Source organism: Impatiens glandulifera, chromosome 3, assembly GCF_907164915.1.
Source record: "Impatiens glandulifera chromosome 3, dImpGla2.1, whole genome shotgun sequence".
Taxonomy (NCBI): Eukaryota; Viridiplantae; Streptophyta; class Magnoliopsida; order Ericales; family Balsaminaceae; genus Impatiens; species Impatiens glandulifera.
In genome coordinates, this window is record NC_061864.1 from 17,980,995 (window position 1) to 18,000,074 (window position 19,080).

General features: G+C 28.8%; 3 protein-coding genes across 4 annotated transcripts; 2 read left to right on the forward strand and 1 right to left on the reverse strand.

Moving 5' to 3' along the window:
* Nucleotides 1–1,047: 1,047 nt before the first annotated feature.
* LOC124930789 (protein MALE DISCOVERER 2-like) lies at nt 1,048–4,377 on the forward strand. Of its 2 annotated transcripts, XM_047471145.1 has the most exons (11): nt 1,048–1,609; nt 1,688–1,823; nt 1,935–2,006; nt 2,087–2,230; nt 2,321–2,392; nt 2,462–2,880; nt 2,955–3,142; nt 3,204–3,336; nt 3,483–3,637; nt 3,706–3,885; nt 3,995–4,377. In XM_047471145.1, the coding sequence occupies exons 1-11, from the start codon at nt 1,507–1,509 to the stop codon at nt 4,253–4,255; spliced, it is 1,863 nt and encodes a 620-aa protein (XP_047327101.1). In that variant the 5' UTR covers nt 1,048–1,506; the 3' UTR covers nt 4,256–4,377. The 2 variants fall into 2 exon arrangements, with proteins under 2 accessions (XP_047327101.1, XP_047327102.1); XM_047471146.1 differs by lacking the exon at nt 1,048–1,609 and having other exon boundaries at nt 1,691–1,823; nt 1,904–2,006.
* Nucleotides 4,378–6,283: 1,906 nt separating this feature from the next.
* LOC124929891 (CBL-interacting serine/threonine-protein kinase 12-like) lies at nt 6,284–8,110 on the reverse strand. The gene is made up of 2 exons (XM_047470272.1): nt 7,529–8,110; nt 6,284–7,204 (listed from the first exon to the last, which is right to left on the reverse strand). The coding sequence occupies exons 1-2, from the start codon at nt 8,108–8,110 to the stop codon at nt 6,284–6,286; spliced, it is 1,503 nt and encodes a 500-aa protein (XP_047326228.1).
* Nucleotides 8,111–17,055: 8,945 nt separating this feature from the next.
* On the forward strand, nt 17,056–17,666 carry LOC124929892. The gene is made up of 2 exons (XM_047470273.1): nt 17,056–17,151; nt 17,259–17,666. The coding sequence occupies exons 1-2, from the start codon at nt 17,056–17,058 to the stop codon at nt 17,664–17,666; spliced, it is 504 nt and encodes a 167-aa protein (XP_047326229.1).
* Nucleotides 17,667–19,080: the final 1,414 nt, after the last annotated feature.

Consider the following 19,080-nt stretch of genomic DNA (forward strand, 5'->3'; position numbering starts at 1 on the left):
AAAATAATATATGTATGTTTTGAACTTATAACCTAACAAAAACAAGTACAACTCTTTAACCAACTAAACTAATAAGACTTTATATTTTAAATTCAACACCAAATTTGATGAGTGCGAAACGTTTTAATATAAGTTCAACTTTTTAACCAACTAATTAATATATAAAAAGTTAAAAATAAAATAAAAAATGCTATCATATTTTCACCGTAATTTTATTTTCTTAATTTTTATATCGTTATTCGTGTAAACGCACGTACATGCTAGTATTTTTAAATGTCACATATTTTTTTTAATAAATGTAGATTCATTAGAAAAAAATGAAAACTCTACATTCATCCCAAATCAAATTAAACTTCATCCATGACTCCATCTCTTGCACCTTCCCTATTCTTCACCTCGCGACGCTCGAATATCCACACTATCCTAACCCTCATCTTATTCACATCGCGATGAAATGAAGTTGAATAGGGATTAGGTCATTTAAAATTATGTGTCACTATAAATTTTTTAATTATAAAGATAATATAATACTTTTTTTTTTACAGTCGTTCATGTCTGTTATGACAAAACTTTATTTTGTACAAATCTGACCATACGAAGTCCCAAATTGTAATTGACACAATAAAGAGTTCCAAATTGTAATGGACATAATAAAGAGTCCCAAATTATAAGATTTAAAAGAAAATATCCTAAATTTAAAAAAAAATATTCCAAATTACAATTAACTCCCAATAAAAGTTCAATTTATTATTTGAATTCAAAAAAAACATAATAATCATTTTTTTTATCCGTTTCTAATATATATATATATATATATTAATTCGACATTGATGTCCTCCACAACCATGGTCGGAAACTGACATGCACGAAGACAGGCCGCCGGCGCCAATAAAGATTATATTTTGAAAGTAAATATTAATAAAAAAATAAAAAAAAAGGAAAGAATAATTAAAAAAGAAAAAAGAAAATAAAAAAAAAAACGTAGGGGGAGGAGGAAGCAAGGGCTCTGAGAAAGACAGTTTGAGGGAGGTGGCGGCCATTGGTGTTGTTAGGGAAGAAGAAATTGAAGAAAGAGAAAGAAAATTTCTCAGAAAACCTAACCCTTCTTTCCTTTCCCTCTTTCAGAGACGATAATCGAAGAGAGGTGGTCTCTCTTCTCTTCTCTTCTCTGAGATTATCCTGAAGAGGGCAGTCACTGAATCATCCATTTTTCTTTGTTTTTCTTCATCTTCATCATCGTCATCACCAGCAGCATTCATTTCACTCAAATCGACTGCCCTTTTCTTTTCTTTTTCTTTTTCTTTCCCCCTTTCGCATCTCTGAAATCCCTTTTGGAATCGCTTGCTTACGAGGGTATTCCTTCACTTTTTCTTTTATGCTCTGCCATATTTCACTCGGAGGAACTTAACCTGGGTTTTATATATCTATATATGATGAGGGACCATAATTTCATTGTCAGCTTCAAGGGTCAAGCTGAATTCAATTAATGCTATAGTTATCCGAGCAATGGGTGTTAGATGGATCAAGCTTGGAACCAATTTCTCATTTCCTCTCCTTTTCATTCTTCTCTTGGAAATTCAGGGCTGTTGTTGCTCTCTTAATTCTGAAGGTAAACATTTCTTTTCATCTTCATCCTCTTCTATCTCCATGTTCTTCGGCTGCCTAAACAGAACAAAACATTTGACAGGATTGGCATTGTTGGGATTCCGGGAAGGAATTCATTATGATCCATATGGCTCACTCTCGAATTGGAACGTTAACGATTCAAACCCTTGCCAATGGAGAGGCATCAAGTGTTTGGACGATGGAAAAGTTCAACATATGTAAGAAGAACCATCCAATCTTTTGATATTTATCTTGAAAAGTGTTTGCAAACTGATTTTGTTAACTATTTCATCTTCAGAATGCTCCTTATGATTATGTTTCGTCTGCAGCAATCTCAGCAATCTTTCATTGGAAGGTTTCTTATCGCCTCTTCTCGGAAATCTCACTCACCTAACATCTCTGTAAGTTGTCTGTCTCTTTTGTTTGATATTTACAGTGATGATTACCTCTTTTCCAATTTTGATTGTTTGGATTGGAACAGCGTCCTTAGTGACAACAGTTTTTCTGGTACAATACCGAAAGAGATTGGAATTCTGGATATGCTCGAATTGCTAGACTTGAGAAACAACAATCTGAATGGACCTATTCCACTCGAATTAACCCATTCGACATCTTTGAAAATCCTGTTAAGTTTCTTCATGTTCTGTCTGTTCTACTTCTACTAACAGAGATTACATGAACAAACAACATCACTGATATTTTCTTTTCTGTACAGATTGGTCTATAGCAACAACAATATGGTTGAATCTTCACCTATTGTTTGTTTAAATCGAAGATCCCAACATTGGTAAGAAGAACATACTGTAATTCTCATCAGTCATCACCTCTGATCCTTCTTATATATCTTGATGAACAGTTTGAAGGAATACAAAAGAAGACTTTCTCTTCCAAGAACTTCGGTACATAATATACAGGTAAGGATCGGTTCTGATAGAAGGCGTCGTATTCTTCAGCAGTCAAACATCGCATCTAATGTGGGTCAGACCCCAATACCAAATCAGATAGTTTATGTTCCAATTAGCCAAAGTAGCGGTTCCTTCCCTGCTATACCGAAAACTGTTAATAGTAATCCTATGATTGGACCAACCAATAACGGGTCTGATCAGAAACGATTGGTTGGTGGCAATACATGGAAATATGTAGTTGCCGGTGTAGCCTTTTCAATGCTTATTATTGTCGTGGCGATGATCTTCATTAGCCGGAGTAAAGCAGTTACGACGATTGTTCCTTGGAAAACTGGATTGAGTGGGCAATTGCAGAAAGCATTCGTTACAGGTATTATTTTTGCAAGATTAGTTGAAGATTTTGATTGAAAAACTTTTGATAATTTAAAAAAAAAATGGGGACAGGGGTTCCGAAACTGAATAGAGGAGAGTTAGAATCAGCCTGTGAGGAATTCAGTAATATTATCGATACCAATGGAAGTACTCTCTATAAAGGCACGTTATCGAGTGGAGTTGAGATTGCTGTTACTTCAACCGCGATCACTGCTTTGAAATACTGGTGTAAGCGTTCTCAACGGGCGTACAGAAAGAAGGTATATACAATTTTATTGCTAGAAATGTAGGTAGTGATTGATTGATTATGGTGATACGCAGATTGATATGTTATCGAGAATAAACCATAAGAATTTCGTTAACCTTATCGGTTACTGCGAGGAAGATCAGCCTTTTACTAGAATGATGGTTTTCGAGTACGCTCCAAACGGTTCCTTATCCGAGCATCTACATGGTATGTACAATAATTTTGTTTTTTAAATGTTGGTTATAGACAGCTCTTATCTAGTGTCTTATGTTTTTGTTTGGGAGGTTTTAGCGACGGAAAATGAGGATTTAGCGACGGATTTTCATGTTATTTTTGTTTTGGTTTTTGATCAGTTAAGGAAGTTGAACATCTTGATTGGGGAACAAGGATTAGGATTATCATGGGAACCTCGTACTGTCTTCACCATATGCATGATCTATCTCCTCCAGTGGCTCATCCAAATCTGAATGCCAATCACATCTTTTTAACAGATGATTATGCTGCCAAGGTTTCATTCTTTTTCTTTTGTCATCATCATACGAGCGAGTGCTCTTAGAAGTTTTTGTTTTTACACAGATTGCTGACATTGGATTCGGACAAGAGTCTTCGAAAAATCCAGGGGAAGATGAATCAGAGTACTCTGAACTGACATCATCTGCCGATCCAGAATCAAATGTATATAGTTTTGGAATTATGTTGCTCGAGATCATCTCTGGAAAGTCTCCTTACGATGAAGGAGGTTCTCTTTCCAAATGGGTATAATTTATTCCTCATCAAATCCATTTTTGTTCTGTTGTCCCTGAACATCTTGATTTTAAGTAGGGATTGTGTTAGCTTCATTCAAATTTGACATTTTCAATCGCAGGCAAGTGAATGCTTGAACGGGAAGCAAAACATCAAGAATGTTGTTGATCCGACATTGAAATCGTTCAAGAACATTGAACTGGAAACCGTGAGTGATGTGATCAGAATGTGTGGCCAATCGAATTCGAAGAAAAGACCGAGCATGAAAGAAGTGATTGCAAAACTGAAGGAAACAATCGCCATAACACCCGATCAAGCGGTTCCTAGGCTTTCTCCACTTTGGTGGGCTGAGCTTGAGATTTTATCTTCAGAATCAGGTTAAATTGATTAACAAGTTGAATCCCCAATTTTTTCTCACTGTGTTTTGTCTGTAAGTGTCTCAATTTCTGTAACATTTTGTTGAGAAAAAAAAACACTACAAAAAAAGAAAAATATATACCTCTACTCTATATTTTTTAAAAATATATATATATACCTATATTTTATTAACATATGGTGGTGACATTATTATTTATTGATTTCATTTGTTTGGTCTTTTCAAAATTATGTTTTCAAGATTTCATATGAATTTGTATGTCATTTGTATTGAGTTTGAGGTTGTAAATAAGGGGTATTGTTTGATATATTTATATATATATATTCTGAATTATATCTACAAGATTTTATTTTATTTTATTTTGAACTTTAAAGTTTAGTAGAACCTCACCTGATGCCCAGCTGCTAACAGATACAGCTCAATAAAGGTGTAAATTTAGATACTTTTTGTCAAATGAGATGAAGATTGAGCTTTGAATTGCGGTGTCCATTTTAATTTATCACATTTGTAAACAAAAATTAGACATTCAAAAAGAAATTCCCTCTCTTTTCGAAATTTTCACACATTATACATATTTTAATAAATTTAAACTGCATTTAACAGTTTGAAACCATATATGTCAAAAATATATTCAATTTAAAATAAAAAAAAAATGTTAAATTGATAAGTTCAAAACGTTTATAAATATTATTTCATTTATAAATTTAATAAACTAATTAAAAAAATGAAAAAAAATAGTAAGTTAGAATTACAATATTCGAGCTTTAAATAATAATTAGGCATTTTATAAAATGAAAATCAGTCATAATGCGCCGCTACGATTTTCTCGACGCAAAATAAAGTGTCATTGAATATGCGTCGAGACCACTTTTAGCAATGCAAAATAATGCTGGAAAATGAAATTTGAACCGTCGACATATATTACTTATACGCCACAAAGGGTCTATGCTACATAACGATTGTAAACCATTCGTCTTACCGCGGTATGCTACATATTTAATTAAGTTAATATATATTATGATAAAATTAAAGTTATTTTTTAAATAAATTTTGAAAAGTTATTAATATGTTATTAGTGAAAATTGTAAAAGTAACATTTGATCTCTTAGACACAATTATTTTTAGTTACTTCATCTTACCGGATTAATAAAATAGAACTTATAAAATAAAAATTTAGCAGGAGATACCAATAAATTGACATAATTGCTTGATATGACACAACCCTTATTCATGTTAGTTTTTTATTTTTCATCTTATTTTCTTAGTTTATTATCAAAATTTAATTAAATAATTAGATAGTTATAAATGAAATAATAATAATAAAACCGAGACAAATAAACTACTAAACATTGTGATTTTATATTTATAACTTAAATCAAATTAAGAATAACATTTTTAACTTAAATTTAAAGACCGAAATATAAATGAAATATCGATAGTATCTAAAGAAACGACAAATCAATTATTATTATTTTTGAAGTTCAGCATTCATAACTTAAACATTGTGTTATCTTAAAACTTAAAACATATAATCAAATCAATAATAACATTTACACTTGAGATCTAATCTATAAATTAAATTTCAACACATCAATCAAAAACGACAAATCAATCATTTTTTTTATAAGATCTTGTAGCAGTCTTAGCAATGGCTGAAAATAGTATAGATATCGTATAAATTCCTAATTTTTTATTTTATCTTCCTATTCCAAATTTAATATTGAAAAAATTGAGAACTATTTAGTTATGATCAATCTAAACACCTATTATGTATATGCCTATCAAATCTTTCAAGATTAATTATTCTTTTATGCAAATTTCAAATTCATCTTAAACATCCACCTTTTAAGTCACAACATAAATCCAAATCAACACTAATTCGAATTTGAAAGCGAAAATGTCCAACATCAACCACACCACTTTAAAGAAATGATAAATGTATTGTTCTTCTTCGCAAGTTGCACAATTCATAACTTATGAGAACATAAAATGTCACGACAAGAAAAAGGAAGCCTCACTTTTTCTTAATGGTTTCTACAATTCATTATCGGATGGAAAATCGGAAAAAGATGTAATAGAATTGGACGAACCGAACGAAGAATGTAAGGATGAACCTGGTTCGTCCGCGACAACATGACTTTGTAAAACCGGTTCCGAATCTTCTTCTCCAACAACAACAAGGCTTTGCAAAACCGGCTTCAATTCCTTATTACAAAACTCCTCGTACTCTTCTCGATCCCCGGCCTTCTTCCTCACTTCCACCACTCGCAAACATGTCGTCAATTCGAATATCTCAACCGCAATTGTCAAAGGTCCTTTCACCCCATTCTTCGACCCCTCCAAACTAACCCTACAATCCTTCTTCCTAACGGTAAAACTAACAACTTTCGCAATCTCTTCCAACTTGGATATAATCTTCGAAACCGAAGCCCTCGATAGAAACCTATTTCCTTCTCCTCCGCCTCCTTCTTCAAACAACCCCGAAAGATCAAGACTCTGCGAGAATGATATGATGTCGAACGCATTCAAGCTAGCTGGCCTTGGCATAGCCGAAATGGACCTCTTGGTATTGACATCAATATCCGAATCCGATTCAGACAACGACTGATCGGATTCGGACCCAATGTCGTCCTCCAAATTGGGAACGCAACACAATTTATCATCCTCTATGTAGAATTTCAAATGCTTAAACCCTTTCTTAAACCATCTAACCTTCATAATGTCCGGAATTGTAATTCTTGTTACCGGATTCGTATCGAGTAAACGCGTCAAGAATCGAGTCAATTCCGATGAAAACCACCTCGGACATCGAAATTCACCATTGTAAATCTTTTTATACATCGCCATAATGTTTTGGTCTTGAAATGGTAAATACCCAGCCATTAGTACAAATAAAATCACCCCACATGACCAAATGTCCACCTTAGCCCCATCATATCCTTTTCTAGCTAGAACCTAGTATAAAATAATAACATATTGATTAACTTTAGAAACTTACATTTAATTTAATAATGTGTTATACATAACCTATAGAGTTTGTTCCATAATGATTTTATTTTGAAATTTTACCCCAAATTCAAAAATCCAATCAAATCGTACTTTTCAATATACAAAATAACAAAATCCCCATTATTTTAAAGACAACTAAATAAATAATCCTTTTAAAAACTACATCAAACAAGATTTGTTTTTCTATAAAAAAAAAAAACAAATTTTATCCTCCAATAACAAACATAAAACGAGCTCATAGATAAGAAGATAAATCATTAGAAACCAAACCTCTGGCGCCACATAAGCAGGAGTCCCACAGAATGTATGAAACAGACCGTCTTGTCGAATCTGATCGGAGACGGCGCTGAGTCCGAAATCGGAGACCTTAAGGTCTCCGTTTTCATCGAGAAGGAGATTCTCCGGCTTCAAATCTCGATGAAAAACGCCTCGGGTGTGGCAGAAAGACACGGCAGATATGAGTTGCTGAAAATACTTCCTAGCAACTTCTTCCTTCAATCTCCCTTTCGCCACCTTATTGAAAAGTTCACCACCCCGAACATATTCCATAACAAAGTAGATCTTGGCCTTGGTCGCCATGACCTCAAACAATTGAACGATGTTGGGGTGTCTAACTCGTCGAAGGATTGAGATCTCGCGTTTGATATGCGCGATTAATCCGCCTTTGAGGATTTTGTCTTTGTCAATTACCTTAATCGCTACCAATTCGTCGGTTTTCACGTTTCGCGCGAGGTAGACCTTGGCGAAACTTCCATGGCCAAGAAGCTTACCCATTTCGTAGCGACCGAGAAGAAGAGAGGTTTGAGACGATGAATCCTTCTTCCATATGGGAGCCATGTTGATTGTCGCCATGATTTCAAAATTCAGAAAAACATGGCGATCCAGATTTTGATTTGAAGTTGATGTTTATGTGTGGTGTATATTGAAAAGGATGAACTTCAAACAGAGATGGAACGATATGTGCGGGGAAAATGCGGCTGGATATTCTTCATAACGGGTTCGCTCACAGATTGAGAACATTTAATGTAACATTTAATGTACAAGATTACGTAATTTTTACCAGATTATTTTCTAAAATCGTCAATCTTTTTCTAAGGTCTTGTTTGATATTATGGGGTTATAATTTGAATAAGAATTAATTAGCTATTTTTTTAATCCATAACAGAGAAGCAACTACATGAAATGAAATGAAAAAAAAAATGGTTATTTTAATATATTATTTAAAAATAACTTTATATTTAGATTAATAATTTGATAAAAAAAAATTAGATAGTCAAATTCACTTATCAATGTAATTGAATTTGTGTTTAGATGTTAAAGATATTTGACAATTAAACATTCAACGTTTATATATATCCGACAAGGTAATTTGTCGTTAGTTGTTAAAGATACATGTAAAACAATTGTCATCTGTATCTGTATCTGATAAGGCTTTATCCGCTAGTTGTGAAAAATGTTCGATGACAAATGTTATATGATTTTTTTATTTATTTAGAAGGCTTTACCATTATAGTTCGATCTTCCGTAATTGTGGGTTATTTTAAATAATTTTTTTTTGTTTGATATAAATTATTGAAAAATTAATTATTTAAATGATTACCTTTCGTCCTGATTCTTTGAGTTGAGGGTTTAAAAACGAATTTCTATTTGAGATTAATCTGAATCTTAACTAAGATCATAAAACTTTTTTAAATGTAATATCACAATTATAATAACTTTTATAATTATTAAAATAACAGATAAAGTGATTTTATTTGTATATGATAATAAATATATTAAAATTATATTACCTTTTTAAGTGAATAGGAAATGGAAAAGTTTAAATTATAATATTGAAAAGAATTTGATAGTTTTTTTAACAAATATTTTTTTTCTTATATTTGACAAAATCAAAATTTTGTGAATCTAACTAGGCTGTGTATATACAAAATAAAAAATAACTTTAAAACAAAATAAATTAATTTGAAGATAAAAAACAATGAAACAACTTTTTTTAAGATTTGTAAAATGAAGTGACATAAATTGTATAATGATGTATTAAATTAAATGAAGTAATTTTTTAATCAACAGTTATTTGAATAAATAAATACTTTTAGAAAAAGTTAATTGAGTAAATAAATGTTAGAATAGGTATGTTCATTTATATTAAATCAACTTTAATTAATCTAATCTTGACATAAATCTACTAATTCTTTAATATTTTATAAAAATAAAATAAAGAGAGTTTAGACTTTGTTTAATAAGAATTATTTTAAATTATTTTCAAATAACTCATATACAATACTCATCAAGTATATTATTTAAATCATTTAAAATTTAGTAACCCAAATTTTTTATGAGAATAAACAAGTTATTGATTATGTAATTGTACATATGGAGATTTATTTATTTAATACACTAACTTAATAAAAATAAGCAACTAAAAAATATGGTCTTCATAACTCAATATATCAAAACAGCATATTTACATCAAATTCTATTAATGTGACACCTTTAAATTTCAAATGAACCTAGTCATACTCCTTTTAATTTTATTTGTGGAAATTAAAATTATGTAGTTATGCATCCTATTTAATCCAAATTATAGAAAATTATAAAGATTTACAGTGACAATGGCATATGTGGGTGCAATATAGGCCAATCCACTTTATTTATTTATTTATTTAAAATAATATAGTTTTATGTCTAAAAAAATGATATATAAAATATTATATCATTTAAAATTATAAAAATATATATTATCAATAATTTAGATATAGATATTTATTTTTTTAAACTATTTTTACACAGATTTGGATTGCACTGCAATTCAAATGAGATAGTGAAAGTAATATATTGGTTCAAATTAATTATATGACATAAGTTTAGTTCTATGATGCAAATATATTTGTATGTTAATATAATATATATTTAAAAATATTTATTAATCTATATTATAAAATAATTAATTAGGTAAAAAAATATGTTATTGAGTCTCTCCATCACTTAAAAAATTATGTTATTAACCCAAATATAAAGATAAATTTTATATTAAATGAAATAAAATAATTATAATAATAATAATAAAATTTTCCATTTATTTAAATTAAAATATTCATTTAATTTTATTAATATATTTTAATATGTTAATTATATTAATCTTTGTTTGTTTATATATTTATTAATTAATAATTTTAGAGAGAAAAAAATATTAATACATTTTATATTAAATAATAAATACTAATAATAATAAAATTTATATTCCATATCTATTATGTCATCCTTTACCTAAAAACATTATTTAATTTCATTAATAATATGTAACAGTTTTTAAATAATTTAGACTTTTAAAATGAATTTATATCTTTCTTATTTTTCATTTAATTGAAGAAAACAGGAAAGTACAATTTACAACATGACAGTATAATAATAATCATATCTTGTAAGAGAAATATGCATTAATTTGTTTATATGATTTTTGTTTTTATTTAAGTTAATTATTTTTGTAATATTAAAATAATAATATTTTTTAAATAATTAATTAAAACTAAAACAAATCATAGAAAGAAAAAAAAAATCATTTTCTAAATTTTGTGTTGATTAATAGTATTAGTTTACAAATTTATTTGAAATACTTTCTCTCATTGTGTCTGGTATCTAAAAGATAATATCACATAGAAAGAAGTATTAATGTTATCCAAAAAAATTATTAGGATAAATTTAAGATATTTTGAGATCGGCCCAAAGTCAAGCCCATTAATCCCTTGAGCGGGTAGACCCATTCCTTAAACTTATGCCCGCCAGAAAATTACATGGGCCTCAGACCAATAATAAATAATGGCCTTCAATCCAGATCTTCACCCACCGATTAATTTTAGTATTATTAACCTGAATCTTTTTTCTTATTTTTTCATAATAAAATACCATTTATTTTATTTTTATTTTCTTTATAAAAACACCATATTTTATTACAATGTGACTCGCTAGTTAACGTCCAAATTTGATATTTCTCTTAGACCATCTCTAACGGGCACCCATAATACGTTTGGGTGCCCTTTTTCTCCAACCGTACTGAAAAAAAAAAAAAAACTCATTTTGAGTTTTTTTTACTCTCTCTCCTCCAACCAAACGCATATATGCGTTTGGACTATTCATACTGCATTTTGGCCATTTTTAAAAAATGGCTCTTAGGTTATATATATATTTTTTTAATTTTTAATTTTTTTACATTTAAATTAAACCTTCAACTTATATTATTTTTATTTTTAAGATAAAAAGTTAAATTATTTTCTAAATATATAATTAAATCATTAAATTTATTATATTTGAAATTTAATCTAATTTATTTTATATTTTATAATTTACTTTATATTTTATAATTTTAATTTTATAAATTATCTTATAATATGTTAACAAGGTTTGTTTTAATATAATATGTTTGTTTATTTAAATGTATTAGAATTATTTTGTTGTTTATGAATTATTGATATATAATTAATTTTATTTTAATTTTATTAAATGAAAGAGAAAAGATTGGGATTAAATATGTAAAGTTGATAAATATATAGATAATATTAATAAGGTTAAAAAGTTAGTGTAAGAAAAAATATTCTAAGAATATTCTTTTGGGTTTGAGAATGGGTTTTTGAGTTGGAGATGAATTACTGTTTGATGGGATGTTTACTGCATTTTGGGTTTGAGAATGGGTTTATGGGTTGAAGATGGTCTTATTGGATCATATTTTTACTACACTTCCTCACCAAATATCTAGGCTTTACACTTTTTTTTTATCTTTTTCAGACTTCTTCCTTGTAACATAAAAATATCTCATTTTTAAAGTAGTTTAGTATTGTCTTTTTTTTTTTTTCGAAACTTTGTAACCAAAACTACGAAATCGGTAATTATGTGAAATACTATTATCTATTTTTGAATTGCACTTCATAACCATATTTAAATATAGTTAATCACACTTATCTATTTTCAAGCTTTAGATACTTGTTGTCATGATAAATAACTTTTTTCTTATAAAAAAGAACTAGTATTATTTCCCTTGCTCATACTTTTCAATGGGTATTCAAAGGATTTAGTATATAGATTTTAAGAATGATAAAAAGCCGTAGATTGGAACTATTATGACCATTTTTTTTTATTATCTAGTTATTCAAGAAAGAGTGAAAAAATATTGGAACCTAAGAAGAGTTGAAACAATAGGTTGATGTGGTTAATTTATTGAGACATTTTCCTTTTTTTTTCTTCCTCATTTATAGTAATAATGTGCACAAAAAAATAGTCACTTTTTTTTATTGATCATTAACGAGAAGACCTTCAAGTAATCAGTTGGCAACAATAGTTAATAACGGTAAGTTTATAGTTCTGCATAGTAATTTTTGTGTTATTAATGCAAACAGTTAATATTATCTACAAATACATAATTTTTACTTCAATTTAAGGTGTTTTAATTGATAATTGCGATTAATTATGAGAGAAAATGTTTTTATTTAAATTTGTAACATTTGATCTTTTAAGCACGACATATGTTATTGACATCGATTTTAATACAAGACATTAATTATGAGAAGAAATATTGTCGATAATTATGAATTTTTCTCTTTCGTTATTTTTCTTTTTTGAAGGTGAAACAATTTCACTAATAAAGTGACATGTGAAAGAAAATTTGAAAAAAATTAAATCTCCACTATATATAATGTTTGAAACATTAATTACATAAACATGTAAGCAAAATAAACCATGAAAATGAAACTTCAAAAACTTCCGACTATAAGGAGTTGAGGTCAAAATGTTTTTCATGTTTACTTTAATTTAAAAACACGAGTGTTCACCTTGTCACCAAACATACCCCAACGAGATTAATAAACATAACATAAAATCTAACATTAACGAGCTCAGAGATCCTCAATATGTTCAATGAGTTCACTGACCGTCTTCACCAGCTTCTCATAACATATTTCTCACATCGTTGGAGTAAACGTATTGATCGATCGCGATCATTGGACGTCCTACTGTCTTTTGTTTTGAAACTCTTATCTATAGTATTTTTTATTTTTTTTAGAAAAATGGTTGGATTCAACTATTACTTCCATTGAAATTGAATGCAATGAAAGGAAACATGCCTAGACACTCCAATTGACCTTGTAATTTGATCCATCCCACTTAAACCAGAGATCGAGGCTAGCTAAAAGCACTCATGAAGTGTGACCTGTTTTGTATAAAGTAACAACATATTCACTTCAATATTCCATTTGTATGTAAACTATCTAGTTTGAAAAGAGTAACACTAACAAAAGAAAGGATGAAAAAGAAAACAGGGCCAGAGTTACAAACGTTGATATATCAACAAATGGGTAGACAGAAAAGGACTTGTTAATGTCTGAAAAAGGTGACATTTAAAGAACAAATGCATGCAGTAGACAGCACTAGCTAGCAATGTAAAACAAAACAGACCTAAGCAAATTAAAGACTACCCTTATATAGATTATGATTAAGAAACTGCTTCATTAAGATTTGAATAAGTTAAATACTATTAAATGTTCAATCAAACTAGCCTTCACTTTTTTTTGATAGGGATAGATCAGCCCCCACACTGCCCCTTCCTTTCACTTCCATTGCTTGTCTTTATTCAGTTGTCACAAGAATTTTATTTTTTATTATTTCAAAAACAAAAAATGTTAAAAGACATGTCTTTTCAACTATTGCCATTGGCATGAAATGTTGTACCAATTAAGTCATATTAGCTAGCTGTATTTATTTGTCTTTGGCCTTATCTGTCCAGGGAATGAGGAATATTTTATGTCCTATCTTACTTCCTTCCTTATTCTTGCCTAAAATATTCTTTCTAGCTACATGCTATATGTATATATGATATTCCAATCTCTATTATTTGCTCCCTTATAATAATGACATGTACTATATACATTCTTTTATTAGCTAGCTAGCTAGCTAGGTTAATATTTTTCCATACTTGGTTTTAATTACCCTAATTTTGGTCTATCACTCCACTTTCCAATTTGTATAAGATTATTGCTAAATGTATGGTGAATTGCTAGAGCATGGGGTCAAATTTTGTAGAGGAAGTCAGATTTGTGCATGAGTGAATGCTTTGATTCGGCCATAAGGATGAACAATGTGTGTTTTTCTGTTATCCTTTCAAATTGTTGTTGAATCCGATTGTTGCTGAGTAGTTTTTCAATCAGCTTCGCTACTTCACCCGTTGTTCGCTAATTGTCCACAAAGTGTAATTTCTATGTTATATATGTCTGTAACATTCTTATGTGGAAGCCTAAAGTCTCCTTTTGATGCATACCTTTAGAAGGTGATAATCATCTTTTATGTAGTTAGTTTTATCATTTTACAATGTTATTTTATCTTTTTTTCATTCTTTGTATTTCTTTCTTGAAAATTATTTGTTTACCTATATGAAATTTACCAGTTGCCTAAAATTTAAACAAGTTTTGCTTTAAGATATTCTACTTTAGCATGATGAAAAAAATAAAAAATAAAAATATTGGCAAATTTTGATATTTACAAAAGAAAAAACAAACTATTAAATGAAAGTAAGAAGCATGATCATTATGTCCACCACCATATGTAAACTTCCCATGAATGTGTTTTGGAATGATGAGAAGTGAGATCTATCATCTGATCAAACAAATGATATTGAGTGATCATATATTAAATTAATGTAAAAATTATTGACATGTACTATAACAAAATTTTGGGAGTTTTTGAATTCTGATTATTTAAATAATTTTGTTTGTTTAGTTAGATTTATGGAAAATAAAAACTATTAGATTGATATAATGTTAGATGAAAAAATGATAAATTATTCCCATAAATTTGAATATATATTATTGAATTGAGTCTAATACAAATCACAAGTTTTATGTAAGAGGAATATGAAAGTAATTGATTAGCAAATCAAAAGTTACTATTAGCACTTAGGAAGGATTCATCAGTTTATGTCGCTATTATATTTTAACTATTATGTTAAAAAATAATTGATATACTATTAGTGATCGTATTGATGTGTATTATATTACATATATATAACACTATTATTATCACGATTTTTTCGATATCGGTTAGGTAAAGTTCGTTGAGTCACTTCAAAAATGACTTTCATGTTCTTTAATCTCTTATTTGCATTAATTATTAATTTTTATTATGTCATAGTTAATTTCTTTGTAATTAAAGTACTTTCATTTTACTTTTATAAGATACAATGTTATAAAAAATAAATATTAGTTAACTTTCAACCTTCTCCCAAATTCTATAATACAATTTTGTTTACATTTTATAATTATGATTTGTGGATTTGGCTATGCACAAATTGGTTCTTCAATGTATCTAAAAAAGCATTGGATACTTCTTTGAATCAAATAGGACCACATAATAATAATGTGTACAATTTTATTTTATTTTGATTGAACCATAAATTCACATGTCTCTTTATTTGAAAAGATTATAGTATTTGTATCTCAATCTATATAGAGCTCTTACTAAAATTCTCATATAATATATATATTAGTATAAGAGTGATTATTATCTCTTTTTTTTTACAAAATGAAATATCAATTTAATTATATATTAATTTATGTTATTTATGCTCAACTATAAACACGTTTTAAAAACCTAAAACACCACACCATTCACCATCTCAAATAGCGAGCTCAAACAAGAACTTCCGAATTGTAACATAAAAAAACATTGATCATAAAAGGCAGAACAACTTATACGTCCCTTAATGATCCACAAATCACGCATTTCTCCATATCTTGTTAGTCCATGCCCTTGATGCATCCAAACAAGACATCTCCACTTTATATTGAGAATTAAACACAAAATCATGTGCATTGTTTTTCTTTAAAATAATGCATGCAAGCATAACAAATAACATAGATAAAAATAAACAAAATCTCCAATTACCAAACACAGAAATCCTTTTGACTAATGAATTGTCTATGCCCAACATCTCAAATTAATTCTAGCTCACTTAAATTTAAAAGATGGTAATTACTAAAAAAGTGAAAATATATAGATTTGAAATAAAAATTGTAATAATTATATATATATATGTATGTGTGGGCATAATGAGTCAGAAATAATTGGAGCATTTATCGGAAAAGGACAGTGAAGGTGTCAGATTTAGCCTGTAATGGGAATGAGAATAAAAACAGAGGATTTGGTCTCCAAATAACAAAGTCGGGTTTGCTTCCCTATAAACAGAACTTATCAGAACTCGTGACCCTCTCCATCAGACATGTCTCATTTCAAACCTTTATTTTATTCAATCCAAACTAAACCTAAACACAAAAATAAAAACATAAAAGAGCTAGGGCGCTAATGTTCAAAGTCTCTGACCCAAATGTTGCATCAATATTTCAAATCACACATGCATCTCCCCAGTCTTAAAAATAAAAAATAAAACTTTCATAATTGATTTGAAAAAAATTATTTGTCACAAATTTACTATAACCCATTAACTAATACCAAAATGGCTTGCCATACCATATATACATGTCTTTGATTTAGGGTTCATGACTTGTTTTTGTAATAGTTCTTAATTAATTTCTTAAAAAAACAAAAAAATAGGTATAAGCGTGACATGCATATAGATATAGGTAGGGCTGTAGGGTATAAAGAGGACAATGTTAGGTATAAAAGTTTTATAATTAATTTAAAATTTTAAAATAATAATAAGGACAAAGGAAAAGGAAGTGTTTGTATTCGCATCTCTCACAATGGAGAACTCTCTCATTCTATAAATATACAAGACATTAAAATTAAACATAAAGAATCAAATGGCATATCCAAGACTGAAGATGATCAAGATGAAGAAGAGAATGGCATTACGTAGAAAGCTTCTTATTTTGAGAAATCTTACAAACTCCAAATCTGTATGTAATATTATTAATTAATAGTTAATAATGTCTACCCACCTTCCATTTTTGTTTAATTATAAATGGGTTGTTCTTTAATCATCTTCTTCTTCATTCATTATTAGGTTAAAAAGAGTTCCATTATTATGGACGCTTTTATCCACATCAACAATCTGAAGCTCAAGCTCGAAGCTATGAAAAGGGATTTAATGGCGCAACAACATTTACATGAAGAAGTGAAGGTGGAAAAGATCAATGGGAATGATGATGATCAGGAATTCGCAATAAGAGTAGTGATCATGAAATCAGGAAAACATAATATCATGGTTTCAATTTTGGAAGGGTTTGAAGAAATTGGTGTGAATGTTATACAAGCCAAGGTTTCATGCACAAACAACAATTTCTTTCATATGGAAGCCATTGTTAAAGCTCAAAGCTCTCTGCAGGTTGTTCTTCATGTTAAGGATATCACCCAAGCTATTCATTCTGCAATTACCAAAACCATGCAACCTGTAGATCATCATCATGTTTAATTATTTAGTTACTTTTATTTCAATCTCATGATGTTTTAATTATTATCATTTGCATGGAGAATGGTTGTAAGTTGCACTAGTAAAAAAAAGTACTATTTTTCGTGACGGTCTTTAATTTATATATTTTTCTAAAGAAAAAAATGAAATTGGTACGTTGAACTCATGATTGATTGATAAAAAAAAATTGGTTGATTATACACGAAAGATAATTTTTTATTATATCGAGTACTCCAACATCGTGTTAACTATCAATCAATCATAGCAGAAGAACCCAAATTAAAACATGTGATGTATTTCATTCGCAATAATTTGGAACTATACATGATTGTTGTGGAAGGAACTAACAAAAAAAAAAAAAAACGTTAGATATACACATGTCGTAGCCGAAAGCGAACTATAGTCGCTTCGAAATCTCTCATTGGGCGAATTGAATTATGCAGTTTGGTTTGGATTGTTTTGATTTGATTCTAACTAGGTATAATTGAATATCATTTCTAAACCAACCGAATTATTATTATTTGTCACGTTGTAACAATTTTATTATTTAATGTTTATGCAAGCAAAAATAGTGTACAAACAAGCACGATATAGTTTGTCATAAATTAGAGAAATACGAGCCTATGTCCTATGCTACTCAGTTGGGCTGACTTGGGTAAATACTTAATGGACCGGCCCAAATCTAAATAGAGAACTGAAATAATCGGGGGCAGAGGAATAAGGTGGGCCGTGGTGTGTGTTAATTTTACTTTGAATTATTAAACTAAACATTTAAATAAAATAATAATTGTTTTTAAATTCTTTATTAAATAAAGAATTTATTTTAATATAATATTAGTTATATCGCCAATTTGGATTGAGTCTAGATCTGGGTTTTGGTGAAAAAAATATATTTTTTATTTTTAATAATAAACTACTTTTTTTAAATACTTATTGAATATTAATCTAAAATAAAATAATATTATCCATTCAAATTCATTCTAATCCATATTCAGATATTTAAAAAAAAAATCATAATGTTTAAGAAAAAAAATATATATTTTTAGAATTAAAAGAGAACTATAATGGTACCCACAATCATACCCCGTTTAAATTCAAAGTGTCCGTTTAAACTCAAAGTATTTTCAGATTAAATTTGTAACATTTTAATCTCTTATTATTGAACTATCTTCATATATAAATATAAAACAATTTCATCTCTTAAATCGACCCCCCAGTAAAAAAAAATTTTATATATATATAATACCTCCGTTTGCTTATCTTACAGTCAAATCATGAACATGAATTAGGTGTGAGCATTGAATCAATGTGATCAAATAACTTTTTATGATATAAAATGAGTATATCTTTATTTAATAAAAAAAATGATTGGAAATTGTTAATATGTGATACTTTTATAATTAATTTTGTTTTTTAA